The 22,312-nt window shown below is 38.9% G+C and overlaps 1 protein-coding gene across 1 annotated transcript in view; it reads left to right on the top strand.

The window, feature by feature from the left end:
• The first annotated feature begins 6,794 nt into the window (after positions 1-6,794).
• Positions 6,795-22,312, top strand: part of LOC140243613 (uncharacterized) — an 83,377-nt gene continuing 67,859 nt past the window's right edge. The window contains 5 exon segments of the mRNA XM_072323279.1: positions 6,795-6,873; positions 9,037-9,163; positions 10,867-10,985; positions 19,008-19,199; positions 21,908-22,084. Coding sequence (XP_072179380.1) covers positions 6,795-6,873; positions 9,037-9,163; positions 10,867-10,985; positions 19,008-19,199; positions 21,908-22,084 — 694 coding nt within the window.

Here is a 22,312-nt window from a genome sequence, read left to right as displayed (position 1 = left end):
ACACACACACATACACACACATACACACACAACATCTAGTCGCTTTCAAGTGGAGATAACTCTTGTGACGTAACATTTCTTCCTTCTGCATACTACTGTTATATTGACATGAATTAAAAAAAAAATAACCACTAAAATTCGAGAAAAAGAAATATTTCTTATGAAGATTGAACGGAAGCTCTTTTCTCCTCTCGCCTTCGTCGTACTCTCATCTTTGTCACTCTCTGTCATATTATTTACTCATTTGTATTCTCTTATATTTTCATTTCAAGTTCCTTGTTTCCTAACACATGGTCAGTATGTATGATTCTCTAGTCTTCGTGGTCTTTGGTCTATTAACTGTGGGATCCTAACGCTTATACATTTGTCGGGAAACCTCATGTATTCTGTTTGTCATCGTGTAACAGTATTAGTTCTTGATGTGCAACCTGCTGTGTGTCATCTGTTAAATATGTTTGATTTTATCATGTCATTTAAAGATAGTGTTTTACGTGATATCATATCAAAGCAAACAATAATTGAGGGTTGCTTATCTCTATAGGCGTAATTTTGTTGAATTAAATTACATGAGCGTGGTAACTGATGAGGTAGAAATAGAGTTGCCGACACAGCCAATGAGACCTGATTCGATTAATTGACCTTAATTCTGACACGAAACTGTGTAGAAAGCGGAAGAAGTACAAAAAAGAACACCGACTTGTGCATTACATTGCGAAATTGTCAAAAGGGAAAATAAACATACATGTATCACCAACTGTAGCCCTTTTGTTCGTCATCTGTAGGCACCAAACAATAGCGATTTAGAAAAGCTAACTAAGCTAGACACATGAGGAAGGCGCGTTCATTTATCAACTGTTATAAAATAGGTCCATTTGCAAGCATAAAACTTTGAAAAGGTTCATCGGAAGCACTCTCGGGAAGTAGAGGTGATATTTTCTCTTGCCTTTTGTTTTGATCTGTCTGTCTGTCTGTCTTTGTCATAGGACAGGGGGAATTTTGTTGTTTACACAAACGCAAGTGGGATTGGCATCACTTCCTGTGTATGTCCATTTCATACTGATGGTAACAATAACCAATCTCTGCGATACAAGGGAAAAGTGAAATGTGTTTGTGCACTGTATAGACATTGATATGTCTCGTCCCCGAGGGGTGCCGGGGAAGGACACGGATCTGGGACTCAAGGAGGGCGCTATTAAATGGTGTGATAATCGCTGCTATCTTTATTTCGAAGATAAAGCGATTTTTAAGCTAGTTACTAAAGTCAGTCAAAGACATCGTGGCGAGTATTGCATATTTGCCCTTGTTCAGAAGAAAAACTGTTTGCGACAACGAAAACTGTGCGAACTCAATTACAACTGTGTTGACTGCCACTGTTTACGAACACTGACGAAACCTAAAAATCGCTACGTTCGGCAAACATTCGCCCCTTAGTGAGATACCCCATGTACCGTACAGATCGGTTTTATTCAGACGGTCTGAACTTGGTAGATGTGTGATCAAATCATGTCCCTTGCTGGATTGCGACGTGAATTTGCTACACGAGATGTTCCTTGCATGTTGTGTATTCAAGCCGATTTATTTATTCTTTGTATGTTTGTTTGTTTGTTTGTTTGATTTTTGCAAGATGAACGAGACCTGCAACAGGTGATTCCTGCGTGTATGATATTTGTTGTTGTATTTTTTCGTCAAAAATATAATATTGGAAATTGTGGCTCTCGAATACGATGTGAAATTTAGAAGGAAGTTCAAATATGAACACAGGAAGAGGAAAAAAAGAAATGTGACACCGATAAGAACTTTCCGGAAGTCTTCGAGTCGAAAATTTGAAAGTGCCAGACGTTTTGGCTCGTGAAAGGGTGTCGAGTTAATTTAAGATACAGAGCTCACCCGATAATCGGGAACGAATTAAGTGGGAAAACCCATTTTTTAGTGCAACAAAATTCTGTGCAACAAATCCTCTATGTGTTAATGTTTTACCTCACAATCGTAAGGGATAATGTAATTGATAATAATCATAATAGATTTGGCTTAAAGGACAAGTTCACCTTCATAAACATAAGGATTGAGAGAATGCAGCAATTATAGTAGAACACATCAGTGAAAGTTTGAGGAAAATTGGACAATCGATGCAAAAGTTATGAATGTTTAAAATTTGTTTAATGAGGAGACTACTAAGGCTCGTGATGTCATATGAGTACAACAGTATAAAGAAAATGTAAAGAAAATTCAACATATTTTCACTTTTTTCGCATAATAAAAGAGTACTTGGCTTGCCTCTTTCTAAAGGCAATGGGAATAATATTACCCATAACATATGTCAGTAACGAGTCAAGGGAATGTGTACTTTTTTCAAAAGATGAAATTTTGTGAAATTCTCTTTATATCTTCCTTGTATTGTTGTACGCATGTGACATCATACACTGCAGTAGTCTTCTCATCCAGCATTGACTGCACAAAAACTTCAAAAATTTTGAACGGATTGTCTGATTTTCCTCAAACTTTCAATGATGTGTTCTACTAATATTGCTTACATTTTCTCAATCCTTATGTTTATGAAGGTGAACTTGTCCTTTAAATGCTGTTACCAAGTGTATAGCGACAATGATAACTATTACTAGTATGCTTATAGATTTCCGAAAACGGAAGATGTGAAACTGGAAAGTGGAAAAGAGAACAAAATGCACGGTCGCATCGGGTGCTGTTCGTTATTCCGAAGGTTCGATATTTCGAAGGTTCGTTATTCCGAAGGTTCGTTAATCCGAAACACGCAAATTCCCTATACCTAGAGGTTCGTTAATCCGAACATTTGTGGCGTTATTCCAAAGGTTCGTTACTCCGAAGATTTGGTCATCCGAAAATGAAATTCGGAAAAACGAACCTTCGGAAGAAGGAATCTTCGGACTGAAGAGCCTTCGGAATAACGAACCTTCGGAATAACGAGCTATAACCGTCGCATCTACAAGTCATGTCTTCTTTATTTTCCTCAGTCGTGTTGAATAGCTTCACCTTCAGGGAAAGTATCTTTTTAGGCTGGCCATGCAGGGCCTGGTATTAAATGGTAATTAACAATGACTTTTTGTAACTTCTGTTTAAGGCATTTTTTTTTCTCGTATATGTATAACGAGCAAATGCATTTAACTGACGAAATTTGATAATAATGATGATAAGTGGCTACTGGTATAGCACACATGTCCACCTTCCGGTGCTCATGGCGCTTATTATTGTATGCTTCTTTGCTGGTCATATTCACTTCCTGATTGATAGACCATAGTGTTTGGTTGGATACATAGATTACTGCGTGACAGAATGACGACCCGACAGACACTTCATGAGAGTGGTAACGTATACCTCAAATTGGACGATGATACACACCCGACAGAGGCACTCATATCGCTCAGGTGATTTTCCGAAATTTTCGATGCCGCAGATAATGATAAAAAGAGATAACAAACTACCAAGTCATAAGTGGGAAAGATTAATTACAACTGGTTGACAAATTGCCCTACATCGACGTAAAGATGCAAGGTAATTTGTCAATCAGTTGCAATAAAAACACCTCGACGGAAGAATGTCATAAATTGGAAGATTCAATTATTTTCATTAAATTTCTTTATTTTTATCGAAAGTGAATAACCATATTGACACATTGAATGTCATGAACAAAGAGTGGCTATACGTACCCCTAAGCACTGTTATGTGGTATAAAGTTGGTCTGCCACAGTCAGGCCTTTTCATTTGTCATTGTCATTATTTACATATCACTTTACATATCACCCGAGTCCCGCCGAGACATTCGCAGAGCTCATTATGGAAAATGGGGGGGGGGGGGGGGCATGTAAACTAATCCCACTTTGAGGGCGACATATCCGCGATGTCGTGTCACTAGCTTCTTACCCCATTTCCTCCGAGTGGTTTGACATGTATGCAATTATGTTGCAAGGCTGTACCAGGAGCTTTTGAGCCAATCATCAGCGGTTTTACTGTTTCTTTACTGACGGCTCAACAGGAGCTTTTCAGCCAATCAGCAGTGGGTTTACTCATTCTTCGCTGACGGCTTCATCCGTAATTAGTTGGGATAATGGGATTTTGGGTTTTCCGCTGTTTTGTCGTCAAGGACGTTCTGTTGTCCCACAACGAGCTCAACTTTCTGTGTCCATTTTTCCGTTCTTTCTCTTTCTTCCTCGTAATAACTGTTTTCATGTAGAAACAAGCAAACAAGCATTGATAATCTACAGTAGTTACTGAAGCGATGGAGGCATATAGTATGGTAATGTCATGTACGTGATATACATCACACACGAAGAAAAATAGGTTCAACTTTGCACCTTCAAAGGTGCAGTAAATTGTCCCACTGGGAGCACCTTTACGGGTGCAACTTTGCCACTTTCAGACCCGAAATGTGCAATGTTGCACCTTTATAGGTGCTCCCATTGCGACGCTAGTCTGTAAGGTGCAAGTTGCACCCGTGAAGGTGCTCCCAGTGGGACAATTCACTGCACCTTTGAAGGTGCAAAGTTGAACCAGTTTTTCTTATAGTGTATAACAGGGTTCCATCACAACATGAATTTCATCACCATAATGCAGTGTCTTTAAAAGCAAGCGTCATCTTTTAGGCCTCTACTGCCAAAGTGACAACTGGAAAATGTTTCATATTATGCATATCATTATTCAGATAAAGTAAATGCAAATGCAACAGCATTACACATTCGCTAACACGGATACATGAACCGAAATTCCGGCAGACTGTCTCCGTATTTCCAAAACAACCCGGAAAGACATTAAATCTCCTGCACTATAAAATGGTGTCAGTTATGATTTCCCACTTTTCCCATCTTTCCCACTATAAGTGAACTTAGTCCCACTGGCGGTGTGGGTAGGAAACCCTCAAAGTCGTTCCTTGCCTTGTCAAGCGTGATCATTATTTTGTTTTCTTCTGTCGATGTGTGAAGTCTTCATACAAAAACAGTTTTGATTTATTACGCATTTTTGCCCTAGCCATGTCCCAGTGAGAGTGACAGTTTATTTTTTATGGTGGTGCCAGATATAAAGCAACGTTTCTTTTGATGATAACTTGGTAGTTTCTTCGCAACACAGCGCATGCCGTGTGCAGGAACTACTTTTCGATTCCTTGTTTTTCGAGCGTTGGACTATTATAGGTCCTGCATATTGTGATCTCAACTGTAGGTCCTCTCTGCATGCAGTCGGACATTGCTACACATCATCACGAATATTACGTTGTTTCATGCATCTGCTGGATACTTGTTGATCAGGTTTAAAGGGCACAGTTCGTGGGCACAGCTCAGTGTCATAGCCCCCCCCCCCCCCATTTTTAACGCTACCATCGCTTTTGAAGATTACAGCTGCAATTCAAGCTCATGAATAGGTAAGTTAACAACGTACTGAGTGATATAATCCAAATCAAATCCAAATCAATACGGGATTCCACTCTATTTAAACGAGTGGAGACATCACAGTTCATATCGCCTGGAGTTTAAATTGTTAGGTATATACTTAATTAGCATTCGCTCAAGTAGAAATGGTTTTGGCTTTAATGGTATAGTCGAGAATAACAGGATAGTCACAGTCAATCCCGTCCACGAAAATGGAGAACATAATATATTCATGACTTCCTCCATTATGTCGTTCTTATGAATGAACGTATTAATGATTTATGTTTCCTTTAGTTCTTTTAATCCTTTTTGCTCTTTGTAAACTTGTCACTCTGGTTTCCATTGTTTCTTTGAAAAGGCGACAATGTCACTAGTATTAGAAGTAATTGTTTGTAGTGATACACAATGATGAATATCATAATGATAGTGAAAACTGCATTAATTGATGTTTTACAATAGAAAGAATGATTCTAAAAACGATCTCATAAGTCTAATAATAGATTGTATCACCGTATGAACTATGTAGTTAGTTTAGGCCTAACTTGATATCACAGCCCGACACGCCTAGCTAGAATTTTCTCTCACAAGTAACGTTTTTTTCAGTACTGTCCAAAATGAATGCTAACGCAGTGTGGTCGACTATCACAGATTGTGGGATAAAGTCTTTTTATACGAAGAAATAACGGCAGAACTTCTCCAATTCGAGAAGCGTAAAAGTTACGTTGTTACAGCAGTTATACATACGGGGTAACTGTATAGGAACCGTAACAATAGCAGCAGTATCGATGTAGCATTATGATGGTAAAGTTATAAAAGTAGTTGAGAAGGATGAAAAGTAAGAGGAGAAGCAGGAAGAACAGTTATTGTTAAAATATGGAGGCAGATGTCGGTAAACACGTTTGTAATGTGAAGTATTGTAGTAAATACTAACAGAAGACTAACAGAAGAAAATCGGGGTTTACTCGTTTTTATTTTCATTGTCGCAAGTCTATGACGCTGATGGTTCTATACCGCGTGTCATGATCACGATGCACCGCAGACAACCTTTTGGTAACTATGGTCTACTACCAGAGCAGCAGGATGCAGGAAAACATCTTCCGCCGTAGTCCGAAAGACAAGCTGCAAACATCCAGCACTAAAATTTAAATCACAATGATTGTATCGCAACATTCAGCCATTATGTTATAAAATAATAATAACATAACAACATAAAGCATGGCGAGATAGTGATTAAGTTTAGGACGGAGAAATATAGGCCTACTGCGTAGTCGCAAAATAAAGGTAAAGGCACAACTAGGCGAATCTTTCTAGATCGAGACAAAATGTTTATGATCGGGTATTCCGAATAGGAGTCAGGATGACATTTCGATACTGATGACTATAATGTTCTCATATTCTGCAGACATGGCCTCATCTAGGACAGATCTGTACCGAATACTCATCTTGTGTTCAATCTCGTTGCTGCTCTCTGTCGACCTGTCAGGTAAGATGTCTTTTTATCCTAGTTCACTGAAACTGAAGGGAAACTTCAACAGGGATGGATGCAAATAGAGTCAATGATAAAGAAAAACGAAATATAAACAACAACCTGGGCTAAGACAACCCCCTCAAAAAAACAAACAAACAAACAAACAAACAAACAACGAAAAGATCGGGACGCTAAATGTGGTTGGGATACTTCACGATCAACGGGTCGATCAGAGAAAAATACTTTGCCTGAAGTGAGCTTGAAAGGTTCGGTGGACTCACTATACAATGTATTATTAAAATCATCGTGCTTATTTAGGGATATCATTTTCAAAGAGTTACATTCAGTGCAATTATGCACAAGTGCCTTGTTTACCACATGGTGTCGCTGCACTAGACTATTAATTCCTGTTTGGTATCCGGTTCAGAAGTATCAATTACAAGTCAACAACTTATTGATGGAACAATACCATGTGCATGGTACTCTGAAAATATCAAATGATCTATTCATAAATACTGTTTTATTGCAACTTATTAACAAAATTGACCTTCATCGACGAAGACAAACACCGACTATATCGTGTTTTAGTATAGTAGTCATCATGATAATGGTCATGGGCATACATACTCGGTTTGAAACGAAGTTGTTCTGAATAACATTAATGAAGTCAAAGCAGCATAAAATTACAAATTTCGAGAGACCACATATTTCTAGGGCACAAACATTGTGCCCTAGAATGACGTCCTGATCATCCGATTGTAATGTCACTCATGTAAAATATTATGTATTGCATAAGAATTTTTATTTATTAGCGATGCCTGATCAATTCATGATAAACATGCACAGGCTATCATCAAATTTATGATATATAAACATTAATCTCTAAGTTGAACAACAATAACGATAACTGCAACTGATTGACAAAAATACTGATCGATGTTTTTAATTCAATCCAGTTCAATTCAAACTATATTTTGACTTTGTCATTAGAATGCACGAAGAAATATGTTAAATTCGACGTGCATTTTATAGAATGATACACAGGTATAGCAAAGAATAACATATTCCTGTCTGTATGACAACTAGTCATCAAAAATGAGTCTTGGTTATACATCTATGTATTCGTCAATCAGTCGCAAGAAAAAAAAAAGGAAAAACTTGCTGCCAGAATTTCATTAATTTGAGTAATGATTATGATAATAATGGCAACTGATAAGAATGAAAGTTTACGGATGGTTATGATAAGTTATGAGCCTTTTTCTGTTTAATCGTGGACTTATTCTTACAATGTAAGCCTACGGATACTCCCAACGATAAAGATTTCATTCGATCATTTATCTTATTTTTTTGCGATTAAAATCTACAGAGGCTTGGCGTCGAAGGCGAAGGTCTCCACCACCGCCACCACCAGGTAATCTCTACGGGTGCACGTCACGAGACCGACATATACGAGTCATACAGCCCACGAGTCATACAGCGCATGAGTTGTACAGCTCACGAGTCACACAGCCCATTAGTTCGACACTTAGCTAACAAGGCCCACGAGACCGACACATTAAGCCCCGTGTTGTATCTGTCGAACTCGTGGGTTGTTTTGACCTAGTGTCGAACTCATGGGTTGTATGACTCGTGAGGTGTATGACTCATGGACATGTTTTCAATGTCGAACTCGTGGGCTGTATGACTCGTGGGTGTCGGCCTAGTGGGATGACCCATCTCTACGAGGTGTTTCTCCTCTAAAGGGAAAATCCACTCTGTAAACAATTTCACTTCAATGAAGAGTGCAGTGAAATTGTACAAACAAAACGATGACATTTTCATAATAAACTGATCAAAAAACTAAAACGAATCATGTTTAAAAGTTCACATGCCCTTACGAAGCAGTGATATGTTATAATATTTAGTATGTAATAATTCCGTGGTGTAATCGCCATAATGTCGGTATATACGCTAAAGCAATGAAAAAAAAAGTCATTACAGTCATTATTTTGGGTTATAGCTGTCCTATTGTGCAAAAACCTTAAAATTCATCAGTAGCCATTTACATACTCATCAGTGTTGCAACTTTTTCAAGTTTACAGCAGAGTTGATACAAAAAAGGGATAAATGTCTCTCAATCCTTCCCGCATTCATTATAGTACATGAAATTCATCATAATCTCTTATCTTTTGCCTTTAGATAGGACGCCACCAACCTTCAGAGGCTGTCCTGGTAATATTGGGAACCGATATACTACCTCGACGTCAACCACGGTCTCGTGGCAGACGCCGACGGCCACCGATAATGCTGGAACGCCAAGCGTCTCGTAAGAATACATGACATGCCTCTCATACTCGGAACTTTCATGTCTTAAGCCACGAGCACCCGATGAGCTTTGATAGTCCCTAATCGGTTCCAGAATAGGACCTATGTCAGATGGTCGTGGAGCACAAGTTGAAACATAGTACCTAAACACAAACAATCCAAACATATTATCCAAAGTAATCAAAACACTGTGAATGTGATTGGTGTGGCACTGTCTACCGCACGATCAAAATATTGAAAAGAAAGTAGTATGATTACTACTAGCGCAACACCATTTTGTAATAAACTCAATGTTTGCGTCATCATGGTCATAGGCTCTCACTTAAAATCATTGGTACATAAGAGTGATAAACTGTGGACTGATGCTTTAGTCTTGTAAGATTGGCTCAAGTAACACCACAAATACATTGTACTATTAAGAACTTAAGTAGAATATTGTAATGACAGAGCCTGGATACAGTGTATGTACAGGCCTCTAGTGTGATGAGCTCAAAGTAATAACGCTGATAAATTGCCCGAAGCAGGAGCAGATCCAGGAATTCCGTAAAGAGGGGGAGCTTTTGCAAAATTAAAGGGGGATGGGGCGCACGCACCCCTCCCCCATTTTTCCTTTTTATTTCTTTTGTTTCAACAAAAAATAGGGGGGCGTAGGCCCTGGATCCGGCACTGCTAAGTTCTTCAATAGAATTGTAATGACAACTGGATGTTCCTACGGGTATCTAGTGTAACGTGCTCTAAGTGTTACCAGTGATATTTTCCTGAGTTCTTCAGGCGAACTCAGATGATAGCTCTATACCTATACGTATATACGGGCCTCTGGACATAGCTGATATATTACTAATGATAAATTGTGAAATGATTCTTTAGTTTACTGAGATGAGCTCATGGAATCAACCTTGATACATTTTTCTGAGAACCTTGGTCAAACTGTGAAAACAGCTAAATATGCCTGCGGCATCTTGACATACATGTATCTGATACGTATTATTAGTGATAATCTGTGACCTGATGCTTTAGGTGACTGAGATGAGCTCAAGGTGTCAACCTTGATACATTTTACAGAGCACTTTAGTCGAACAGTCGATGACAGCAGAATATATGTGCCTACGGGGCTCTAGAGAAAACTTTTGGATTACTTCAACTGTGAACTTGTGCATTACAGTCAAGTGAGACAATCTTCAAGTTCAAGTTCAAGTTTAAGTTGATTTATTTCAACAAAATAATCAGAAATACAATGAAATGTTCGCATATACAGGTCATCTCAAATCATAATCATAATCATATCAAATCGTAATCATAATGCAGATAATCTCAAAGTACCACCGGTGATACATGCATGCTCAAAGTACTTTAGTCAAACTGAGATGACAGTTTGATATGTTATCACTGATATGTTTACTACTTTTTACATGGTACAGTGTACTTACTTAATCAAATTGTGATGACAGCTGGATATACGGGCCTATAGTGAGATGAGTGCAAATAAGTATCACTAGTGATACATGCTAAATAATATGCTCAATAATAGCTGAATGTGACTGCGGGCCTCTGAAATAGTGGGGGTTTCGGTTTACAGTAGATTGAGATTTAAGTGCGTCTTAACACTTTTTTTTTTAATTGCTTAAACTATTGCATGTCATATATAGTTTTCTGTGTAGTTGCTAGTTTCGCTGTTGTTGTTTTACTATGGCACCAACTTTTCAGAATTTCCAGCGGAAGAGGGCCCGGGTCTTCGTTTCCAGCAGGGAGGCATACCACAGTTTATACTGCCAGAGATCCGTCTGGGAATACAGCAAGGTGTTCGGTGACTGTCAACGTTGTCGGTATGCGTTGATTATTCATTTATACATTGGAAGGAAACCTCGCATTTTCGTGTGTACTTTTAAAACTTCTTTAGCAAAAGTTTCTGCAAATCTGACGAACAGGGAAGATGAATTATATCCTTAAACTTTAAGAATTCTCAAGCTTCTCACTAAGAAGCTAGAGAATTTACAGAGGTAACAGAATAAGAGTTTCCCATAATAGCGATACTTTTTGAGCGCCCTTGGTATGTGAAAGCCAGCGCGATTCCTGATATACTCATCGTGTCTAAGGAAACGAACAAGTTGTTTTCTCTTACCAAAGAAAACATTAATATGAATGCACTTTCTGTCTTTTTTTTGTCATCCTTTTATATCAATTTCTCTTTTCTTCTATCCCTTTCCTCTTCTCTATACTCTTCATTCCTGCCTTCTCTCCTCTTGTCTTTATTTCATACCCATCCTTTTCCTCTCTTCTTTCCTCTTATGTCATTCTCTGAAATACATGGCCTTAATCAAAATATGCTCTCTTTCTGTGGATAATTCAGCATTTTCATCAGTTTCAACACGAACATGATACACTGTATCTGAGGTTGAAATATTCAAACTGTAAGTGCTAACTGGAAATTATCCTTTCATACGTGGTATCCTATTTTCTTGATACAACATTTTGATCTCAAATTTCTTGATAATGTGCAACCTGACAAATTTCTTCATAATGTGCAACCTGACATGACATAAATGCAAGTTACGTTTGATTTTGCAATGCTGAAACAATAAATCCGATCGAATGAAACCAAATCATATCATTAATTTTGCTTCCTTTATCTCGAGGTTGTTGTCGAATAAGAGTGCACGATTACGGTGACTGTGACGTATAGAAAGCGGATTTAAAAAGGCTCAGGGTGACAGATTTTGGGACCATCCACGAATTAACTCCCTATATAGGCGCCAATCAAAACCGACAGAAAATCTAACCTGGAATCGAGCAGGAAGACCGCTTATTTATTTAGTACCACAAAATATGCCCACTCGCTGGCAAAAAACTTCCGAAGGTTTCAAACTCAGGAAGAATGTAAGTGTTGTGTTCGTTTCTGTTGTTTCAAATTTGATCAAAGCCTCAATAAAAGCAGTGATTTGTTTGGTGGCCCCGAAAACTTCATAGGTTATGAGTATTCACACCACTCAACTGCTCGTATATACGATTTTGAGTTGTTGTGACCGAAGGGTAGGATTTCAACTTTTAACAGACACTAGCTATATAGCCCGATGCGGTAGGTTTTCCAAAGCCTGACATACAATTTAGAGACCTTACGTGACAGAACAAGAGGCGATTACTGAGTATGAGATGCTTTGCGTAAAACTCAATTATTACGTACAGCTTTCCATCCTGAACCGGCTTAAAGTTTTTTGTTGTTGTTGTTGTTGTTGTTGTTTTGTTTTTTTTGGGGGGGGGGGGCGGGGGGGGGGGCTCAAGATGCATGATATAATACCGTCATAATTTACTTATACATAATTATAGTCTTTTGAATACAGTGTAAACTGTTTGTTCTTTGTTGTTGTTTTGTTTTTTATCAGAGAAATGATATTGAAATGTGTACAGGGAAGTTGAAATCTTGAACACAGGAAGATAAATGAAAAATATAATAACTATAACGGTGAGAAGTTTGCGGAAGTCTCCCAACCGACAGGGGAAAAGAACAGTCAGACCGTTTGGATCGTGAAAGGTTTGTCGAGTTTGGTTGGTATTGTCAGTCAGGCCTAAAGTCAGTGTTATTTTTCATTGCATCGAAGAACTATGCTATCTCTATACAGGGTCCTTTGCCATTGGTGCACAAGAGTTTTGCAACAGTCAGTTATAGGATGCGGTCGGGGGGGGGGGGGGGGGCTCGTTAGATGGTGGCAAGACAGTGAGCATAACCGTGTGACTATTGTTATGCGATGTTATAATTGATTATGTACAAGCGCAGAAGTCCAGTTAGCCAGACTGCGAAAGAAATAATGTGGCCCAAGACTAGTCTTGATGCTTGTGTGTGTGTGCGTGTGTTCGTATGTGTGTGTGTGTGTGGGGGGGGGGGTGTTAACTGAGAGGATTGAATGGCAAAGTATACTAGCTTGTATCTGTAAACGGAAAGATTTGAACTCAGAGCTACCAAAGAGGGAAATACCAATGCTTATCCCCCTTGAAGCCGTGAGGATGCAACGATTGGAATTTACCATCTTAATTACCAACTGTTATTGATATAATTGTAACTGATTCGGTCTAAGGATGTATAGGTCAAGGCTTCAACATCACTCAATAGTCTGTTTCCGCACACTGGCTCTACACTCTTCCATGCGGATCTATAAAACTGCTATACCGCAATTCACCCCTTGATTTTCGTCGTTTTCCGCTCGAGCGAGTGGAATATCGCCACCTTCAGAGAAGTAAAATTGTCACAATGTAAATAATTGTCACTTATTTCCTTTTACAGATTGTGGAAGGACGGAGTACTGTGGAAAGTGATGGTAAATGAAGGTTTTCTGCATAAACGAATGCAGTACTGTTGTTATCTTTTTCCCTGTGTATGGTGCGAAGAAAATGCATCGTTCTGTCCAAATCTTCATGACAAATCAGGTGACTTTTACTACAGTCTCCATCACTTCTTGCCTGATAAATTTGTATGTGGTGAGATGCACGGATTGATGGGTGGATAAAACAACGGTTCGACAAAATATCGGATGTATACAGACAAAATAAATGATGTTATACAGGCCCTACTATAGGACACATCCTACATGTGAAATTACAGGGACAGCCTTAATGCGATGTAGTTAAAAAACAAAACAAAACAGATATTATATCCTTTATATTCATTATAGTCTCGTGTTGCACTATTTACACCTTGAAATATACTGCATACTGCAACAAGGAATATATTACATCTGTGTTATTATATAGCAGTGACGTTACAGTTCGCTATTCCGAGGGTTCGTTGAAAACAAAACAAAACAAAAATTCACGAATTGTGAAATAACAACAACAAAAAAAAAAAGAAAACGTGACATTAAAAAAATATGAAAACATGATTTTGACTGCCTTTCTGTGTACTAGGCCTACAACAGTGGCCCAGCATCGTTGAATCTTTAAGATTGGGGTTGGGGGGGGGGGGGGGAGGGCTGTGCAACTACGCCCACAAAGAAAATTGCTGGATACGAGAAGCAGAAGTTGTGTGGTGATTGGCGTCATTATTTTTACACTCAGATGGAAATGGTGGACAATGACCGCATAAAGGAGGAAGTTTCGGTCAAGTCATATGAACGATCACTGGAACAAGAAAGAGGAAATGGTACATGCAGCGATTTATTGAGGAAGTCTTCGAAGTGAACTGCATTCACTGTATTCCTTAATGCAAAATCATTGCCAGGGGTGCTGATTTTCCAGTTCGACCATGCAGAGAATAATCAGTGGCATGAAATATTATTTTGGTAGAGCTCATGAATGATTGATGAACGACCCTATTTAAGTTAATCATATAATTTTGTTGATATAGAAAGGTGCGCGATAAAGTTGACGAGTAGAAAAAAAAATGGCGCTTGAAAATAAAAATGATAATATGAATCCGAGAGGACTAGCAGGTTCCTCACAATTTTGTACAATGCGACGTTTTGAATAATATACACAAACGCTTTGTGTGAAAATTCGTCAATACAGGACAGGGGTACTTAACCGCCCATACCTCACCAAGGGCAGCTCAAAGTATCGATAGCATTCAGAATACATCTTCACTGTATGCCGAAGGAGGTAGGCATCCACCTCCCACACCTCACCTCAATTAGATCATAATTATATAAAGTAAGGAGATACTTGGTGACCCTATTGTACCTCCCTGAGTATGACAGACCTTAGAAAAGTAGCTTTACGTATCCCTAGCCACTGTTATGTGGTATAAAATAATCTTCCGAAATCAGGCCTTTTCATTTGTCATATATCCGAGTCCCACCGAGACATTCGCAGAGCTCATTACGGACAATTGGGGGGGGGGGGGGGGAGGGAGGAAGGATGTAAACTAATCCCACTTTGAGGGAGACATATCCGTGATTTCGTGTCACTTATAGCTTCGTGCCCCTATTTCCTCCGAGTGGTTTTACAATACAATGTACATGTAATACAATATGTTGCAGGGCTGCGCCAGGAGCTTTAAGTTTGAGCCAATCAGCAGCAGTTTTACTGTTTCTTTACTGACGGCTCAACAGGTTTTCAGCCAATCAGCGGTGGGTTTACTAATTCTTCGCTGACGGCTTCATCCGTAATTAGTTGGGATAATGGGATTTTTGGTTTCCGCTGTTTTGTCGTCAAGGACGTTCTGTTGTTCAACAAAGAGCTCAACTTTCTGTGTCCATTTTCCGTTCTTTCTCTCTTTTCCCCGTAATAACTGTTCTTAATAATTATGTAGAAACAAGCAATAACTGTAGTTACTGGAGCGATGTATAGTATGATAATAATGTACATGTTATACAATAAACACTAAGAACAATAGGTTCAACTTTGCACGTTCAAGGTGCAGGAAATTTTCACAATACAGGAGCACCTTTACGGGTGCCATTTTGCCCCTTTCAGACCCGAAAGGTGCAAAGTTGCACCTTTAAGGTGCTCCCACTGGGACACTGGTCTGAATGGTGCAAAGTTGCACCTGCAAAGGTTCTTCTAATATAATGCGACATTTTGTAAAGGTGCAAACTTGAACCAATTTTTCTTAGAGTGTATAACAGGGTTGCATCACAACATGAATTTCATCACCAACTACAAGCGGAGAGGTCAAGTTAGCCAGACTGCGAAAGAAAAATAATGTATCCCGATCAAGGCTGGTCTTGATGCTTCTGTGTGTTAAAGTGTGCGTGTGTGTGTGTGGGGGGGGGGGGCGTGGTAACTGAGAGGATTGAATGGCAAAGTATAGTACTTTTGGAAACGGAAAGATTTGAACTCAGAGCTACCAAAGAGGAAAATACCAACGTTTATCCCCCTTGAAGGCGTGAGGATGCAACGATTGGAAATTACCATCTTAATTACCAACTGGTATTGATATACTGTAACCTATTCGGTCTGAGGATGTACAGGTCAAGGCTCCAACATCACTCAATAGTCTGTTTCCGCACACTGGCTCTGCACACTTCCATGAGCACCAATCTATTATCTTGCTATAACGGCAAATAGCAGTATATTAATAGCCGCTATTCACCCCTTGATTTTCATCGTTTTCCGCTCGAGCGAGTGGAATAGCGCCACCTTTAGAGAAGTAATTATATTGTCACAATGTAAACAATTGTTGCTTGTTTCCTTTTACAGATTGTGGAAGGACGGGGCACTGTGGAAAGTGATGGTAAATTAAGGTTTTCTTGATTAACGAATGCAATACTGATGTTTTCTTTTTTCCCGCTGCATGGTGCGAAGAAAGTGCATCGTTCTGTCCAAATCGTCATGATGAATCAGTTGACTTTTACTATAGTCTCCTTTCTTCTTGGCTGATAAATTTGTATGTGGTGGGATGTACGGATTGATGGATGAATAAAACGACGGTCCGACAGAATATCGGATGTAGGCCCCGCCCCTATAGAGACAGTCTATAGATGATGATAAAGATAATGTAGGCCCTACATCCCACAGGTGAAGTTAACGTGACAGCCTTAATGCGATATAGTATACTTAAAAAACCAAAACAAATATATTGTATTATCATAGTCTCGTGTTGCAACTTGCAATATTTACGACTGGAAACACATTTTACTGCTCATTTGCAGGAAAAAAAAAAAAAGGTGATCAACAAGGAATGTATTACATCTGTATCAGGCCTGTTATAATCAATAGTCGAGTGGGGTTATACAGTTCGCTATTCCCAAGGTTCGTTGAAAACAAGCAATTTCGCTCGTGATTAAAAAAAAATGAAGAAAACGAGACATTTGAAATAATATCAAAGCATGATTTTGAGTGCCTTTCTGTGTAGTGGTCCAGCATCAGTGAATATTATTGTAAGATTGGGGGGGGGGGGTGAGGGGAAGGGAGGGGTAGGGAGAGGGGGCGGCTACGAACCTATACGCCAACGAAGAAAATTGCTGGATACGGGTAGCACAAGTTGTGTGGTGATTGGCGTCATTATGAATGGCGGACAATGACCGCATAAAGGAGGAAGTTTTGCTCCAGTCATGACCACTGGAACAAGAAAGAGGAAACGGTACATGCAGAGATGAAAGTTTAAGGAAGTCTTCGAAGTGAACTATACATGCAACAATCAAGTTTGAGGAAGTCTTCGAAGTGAACTGCATCCAAATGATGAATAGTACCAGCGTTTCTGGATTTTTTTTTTTTTTTTGCGTTTCTTTTTTGTTCGGTTGAGTTCAAACTATCGATAGACTTTCCTTATAGTACAGGTATAGTACAGGTATCAGAGGTTAAAAGTCGAGGACCCATGAGGAAAACAAGGTTTTATAATTCTGCCTTAAATTAGTAAAAACTTCTCAAAGCATAATTCAAAGTAATTCAGCTTTCTGTTTTGTAATGCAGATGTTGCTAATTATTAGAGAGGAAGGAAATGTAAATGATTTCGCATTAAATCAGCTTGAAATTGTTATGTATACTTTATCATTATACATGTTATAATTGATAAAACAGACAGATGCCATATAAAAATCATTCTCAAAGGGCCTATACTGTATATGAAGCGTTTGTTTGCAAAAACCGATAAGTCCATTTTTGAAGATTTTGAAGTAAGATCTCTGTCATAAAGTACAAAATACTACCTTTTAAATGATATATTGGTCACTACTTTTAAAGGTACATTTTTGAAGTTATGGTCTAAAGAAGAAAAAATATTCTTATTATTCTCTTTATTTTTCTTGACCTTTAATCGCAAATATCTCCATTTGGCAAATATGGACTTATCGGTTTTTGCAAACAAACTCTTCATATGCTTGCATTGTGAAATTATTTGCAGTTCACTCTCGGGGTCCAATAAATGGTTTTGATTGAATGAAAAACAATGGAAATCACGAGCACTATTATACATTTTGCATGCATTTTATGTTAAATGCAACGTCCCTCCTATACAGTGTCAGTAAAGTTTATGCTGTTGTTTCAAGTGAGTGATGTTTTGAAATCAGACAAATTTAATTTCATTTAGAAACTCCTGAAAACTATGAATGTAAGATAACATGCATTTTATGTTAAATGCAACGTCCCTCCTACAGTGTCAGTAAAGTTTATGCTGTTGTTTCAAGTGAGTGATGTTTTGAAATCAGACAAATTTAATTTCATTTAGAAACTCCTGAAAACTATGAATGTAAGATGGCAGTAACTCGAATGAGGTTGTCCGACCAAAGCTTATTTTCATTATGCATACTATTATTGTATTATTGTATCATGTTTAACTGAGGGAAATAAATAGATATAATTAAGACTGTCGTATCTTCAAGCTGTATGCTTATGACGACAGTCTTCTACATTTACACTCCCAATACATGTGCCATAATTCAGTCTGATCATTGATCCACTTTATCCCAAGTGGATCCCAATTGACTTTTTCTCTTATTCTTTTCTTTAATCTGTACACGTTTATATCTTAGTTTTATATTCCGATGTACACACTGTATGTTCTATTGTCTTGTCAACAAAAAGAAATGACTGTATTTCATTTGTAATATAAAATATATTCGATGCAGAAATTCCTTATAAGTTCATTTGAATTTGAATTTGAATTTGGAAAAAAAAAACAGCTTGCAAAAGTTAATGCACCTTTACGAAGTGTTATCTCTGTGGAGGGCCAGCAGCACCGATTTTTGTTTTGTTTTGTTTTTCATGTTTTTGTTTTGTTTGTTGTCTTGTTTTGTTATGTATTGTGTATATGTGTGTGTGTGGGCATGTGTGTGTGTTGGGTGCAAATGCATGGGGTTCAAACTGTTCTTTCAGTTCAGAAATCTAACAGTGGGACAATTACTCCCCTGAAGAAAAATGACGTGAGACTACAATACTCTCTCTTCTCTCACATCCATCTCGTTTGTTTCATCGTTCTGCAGTTATCCTCTGTCCGTCAACCCCCTCAAACCCCGCTCACGGATCGGTAGGCTGTTCGAACTCGAGGAGCGTTGGGTCGCGATGTACGTACGCGTGCGCCACGGGCTATCGCTTAGTTGGTGGGTCCTCGGTGCGGACCTGCACCCGCGGAGGCAACTCGGCTTCGTGGAGCGGTTCAGCACCACGATGCGAAGGTAAGTCATGTAAATTTCAGACTACTGACACCAGTGTTTCACGATGGAATTCCACTTCCGGATATTTGTAAACTTAATTTCGCGCGCGAACAATCGATATAGTTTGGGGCCTACCAACGAATCAGAGTCCACGCTTTATGGTGCAGATGCGGGTTATATGCACTTATAGAATTGATGTTAATAACTAATTGGTAGCTTTTCGAAATTGTCTCTTGATTTTTAGTTTGTGTCCGAATAATTATGAACAAGTTTCTGGCTTTTAATTCAAGATAATTGTGATATCATGACATTCACCTGTAATATACAAAATTACTTCATGATACAATAGATTATTATCATCTCATTAATTTTGCCATCTAAATTACAACGAATACAGTAACGAGAAGATAATATGCACATATTAATATACATAGGCGCCGGAAGTGGGGGGGCAGGGGGGGCGGCCGCCCCCCCAATCCAAAAAGTGGGGGGGCAAAACGCATTTTTGCCCCCCCAAAAAGCCCCCCTCCAAAAAAAAATGAATAAATAAACAAATAAATAAAAATAGATAAAATAAGAAAGATATGTACATAAATGAATAAACGCGAAAAAACATAGCTACAAACGGCAGTTTTTGGACTGTAAAATGTCAAAATTTCCAAGCTCACTCGCTCCGCTCGCTCGCATTCAATCGCTATGCCATTCTCCTGATGTTGCTGCCAGTAATTGCCAGCAGTTGCGCCTGGGCCGCCCCCCCCCCCCCCCTTAATTTCCAAAGCGAAAAAACAAATATAGCTACAAACGGCAGTTTGGGGACTGTAAAATGTCAAAATTAATCGTCAAATTTATTCGTTATGCCATTTTCCTAACGTTGCAGCCAGTAATTGCCAGCAGTTGAGGCCGGTGTGCCTCCCCCTTAATTTCCAAAGCGAAAAACATAGCTACAACGGCAGTTTTTGGACTGTAGAATGTCAAAATTTTCAAGCTCGCTCGCTTCGCTTGCTCGCATTGAATCATTATGCCATTCTCCTAATGTTGCTGCCAGTAATTGCCGGCATTTGCGCCCGATGCGCCCCCATTAATTTCCAAAGCGAAAGATATAGCTACAAACGCCAGTTTTGGGACTGTAGAATGTCAAAATTTTCAAGCTCTCTCGCTTCGCTCGCTCGCATTGAATGGTTATGCCATTCTCCTAATGTTGCTGCCAGTAATTGCCAGCAGTTGCGCCCGATGCGCCCCCATTAATTTCTAAAGCGAAAGTTATAGCTACAAACGCCAGTTTTGGGACTGTAGAATGTCAAAATTTTCAAGCTCGCTCGCTTCGCTCGCTCGCATTGAATGGTTATGCCATTCTCCTAATGTTGCCGCCAGTAATTGCCAGCAGTTGCGCCCGATACCCCCCCCCCCTTAATTTCCAAAGCGAAAGATATAGCTACAAACGGCAGTTTTGGGACTGTAAAATGTCAAAATTTTCAAGCTCTCTCGCTCCGCTCGCTCGCATTTTATTGTTATGCAATTCTCCTGATGTTGCTGACAGTATGTAAGTTGTGGTTTCACACCGTCATTCCATAATCCATGTAAGGAAAACTTACAATGTTCCTCAATGACTGCGTTGTTGAATGTATCACATTCTGTAATGTATTGTAGTCCCATTATTGCGCACGCACACACGCACAAGCATACACACCGTCAAAATTACTTTTCCACAAGGTGCCCACCCCCAATGTTTCGACCCATCATACGCCACTTTATATGCATACACACACACACACACACACACACACACACACACACATATATATATATATATATATATATATATATAGATGTGTGTGTGTGTGTGTGTGTGTGTATATGTGTGTGTGTGTATATGTGTATATTGTGTAACATATGTATGGTCTATAGTGAGCCCCCTCCAATATTTGCCCCCCCAATCCAAAACTGCTTCCGGCGCGCCTGTTAATATATATATATATATGCATATATATTCATATATTGATAGACACCTATACATACATAATGTAATTATACTAATGTATGTATAGTCAGGAATACGAAGTGATATACAGGAATACAAAATGGCACACATAACAGTGGAGGACCCCCACAGTTAAACACGCACACTACATCAGCGTTGTAGATATCCAAAAACAATGAGAATATTATTTTAACATAATCATGGACACACGCACACACGCGCGCACTCACATGCCCACAAAGTGTGAAAAGTGGATTTGTAAATGAATTGCGTAAAAAAAAAAAAAAAAAAAAATATTCAGAACCTGGAAAGTATGGGAGAGGGGGAGGAATAGTATTAATTGTCATTTGATTTAGACATTTTGAATAACTGCTTTCTTTCACAGAATAATACGGATGGCAAAGTGTTGTCTTTAACATTGATTCAAGAAGAATAACGACAATGGTATTTAGGACTTTCTATGATAAAATCTACCAGTTTGAAAGACAATGATTCTAATCTTGGAAGGTTTGATTGTCTTATCCCTTCTAGGAGGATATTCCTATACTCGATTTAAAAAGTACTGCAACACTGCATTAGTTATATCTAACAGGCATAATTATAGAAATCATCTTTCGATTATTATTATATGTCATTATTGATATCAATAATAATCACTTATTCTCGTATTCACATCTATTCTTTTACCCATTCATATATCCATTGCTGCATTCATTATGTAATCCAAGAAATCAATTCGTATTTGACTCAGTGGTAACCTGCGGGGCACTCACAAACCCGGCCAACGGCAGGGTGACCTGCACCAGCGGTCACTCCTACAACAGCCGATGTACGTTCACCTGTAACAGTGGGTATTCGCTGCGAGGCACCGGGTCGCTCGTCTGCCAGGCTTCAGGCAGCTGGTCCGCGTCAGCACCTACGTGCGCGGGTAAGTTCACATTCTTAATTTGTGACGTCTTCCATGAAAAATTGGCATGAATTCCTCAGCTCACATTCCTTTAAACTAAAAAACTTTAAACGAAACTTTTTAACTGTCATGTGGCTTTTCATTACCTGTAGCTGTATTCATAAATAATAGGTAAATGGTGACAAGGATGATTAAAGTAATGCTATCAAAAATGGTAAAACGCGAGGCCACTTAAGGATTGGGAAGCAG

This window comes from Diadema setosum, chromosome 20, assembly GCF_964275005.1.
Source record: "Diadema setosum chromosome 20, eeDiaSeto1, whole genome shotgun sequence".
Lineage (NCBI taxonomy): Eukaryota > Metazoa > Echinodermata > Echinoidea > Diadematoida > Diadematidae > Diadema > Diadema setosum.
Note: the sequence above shows the minus strand (reverse complement) of the source record. Positions and strands in the feature narration are given on the sequence as shown.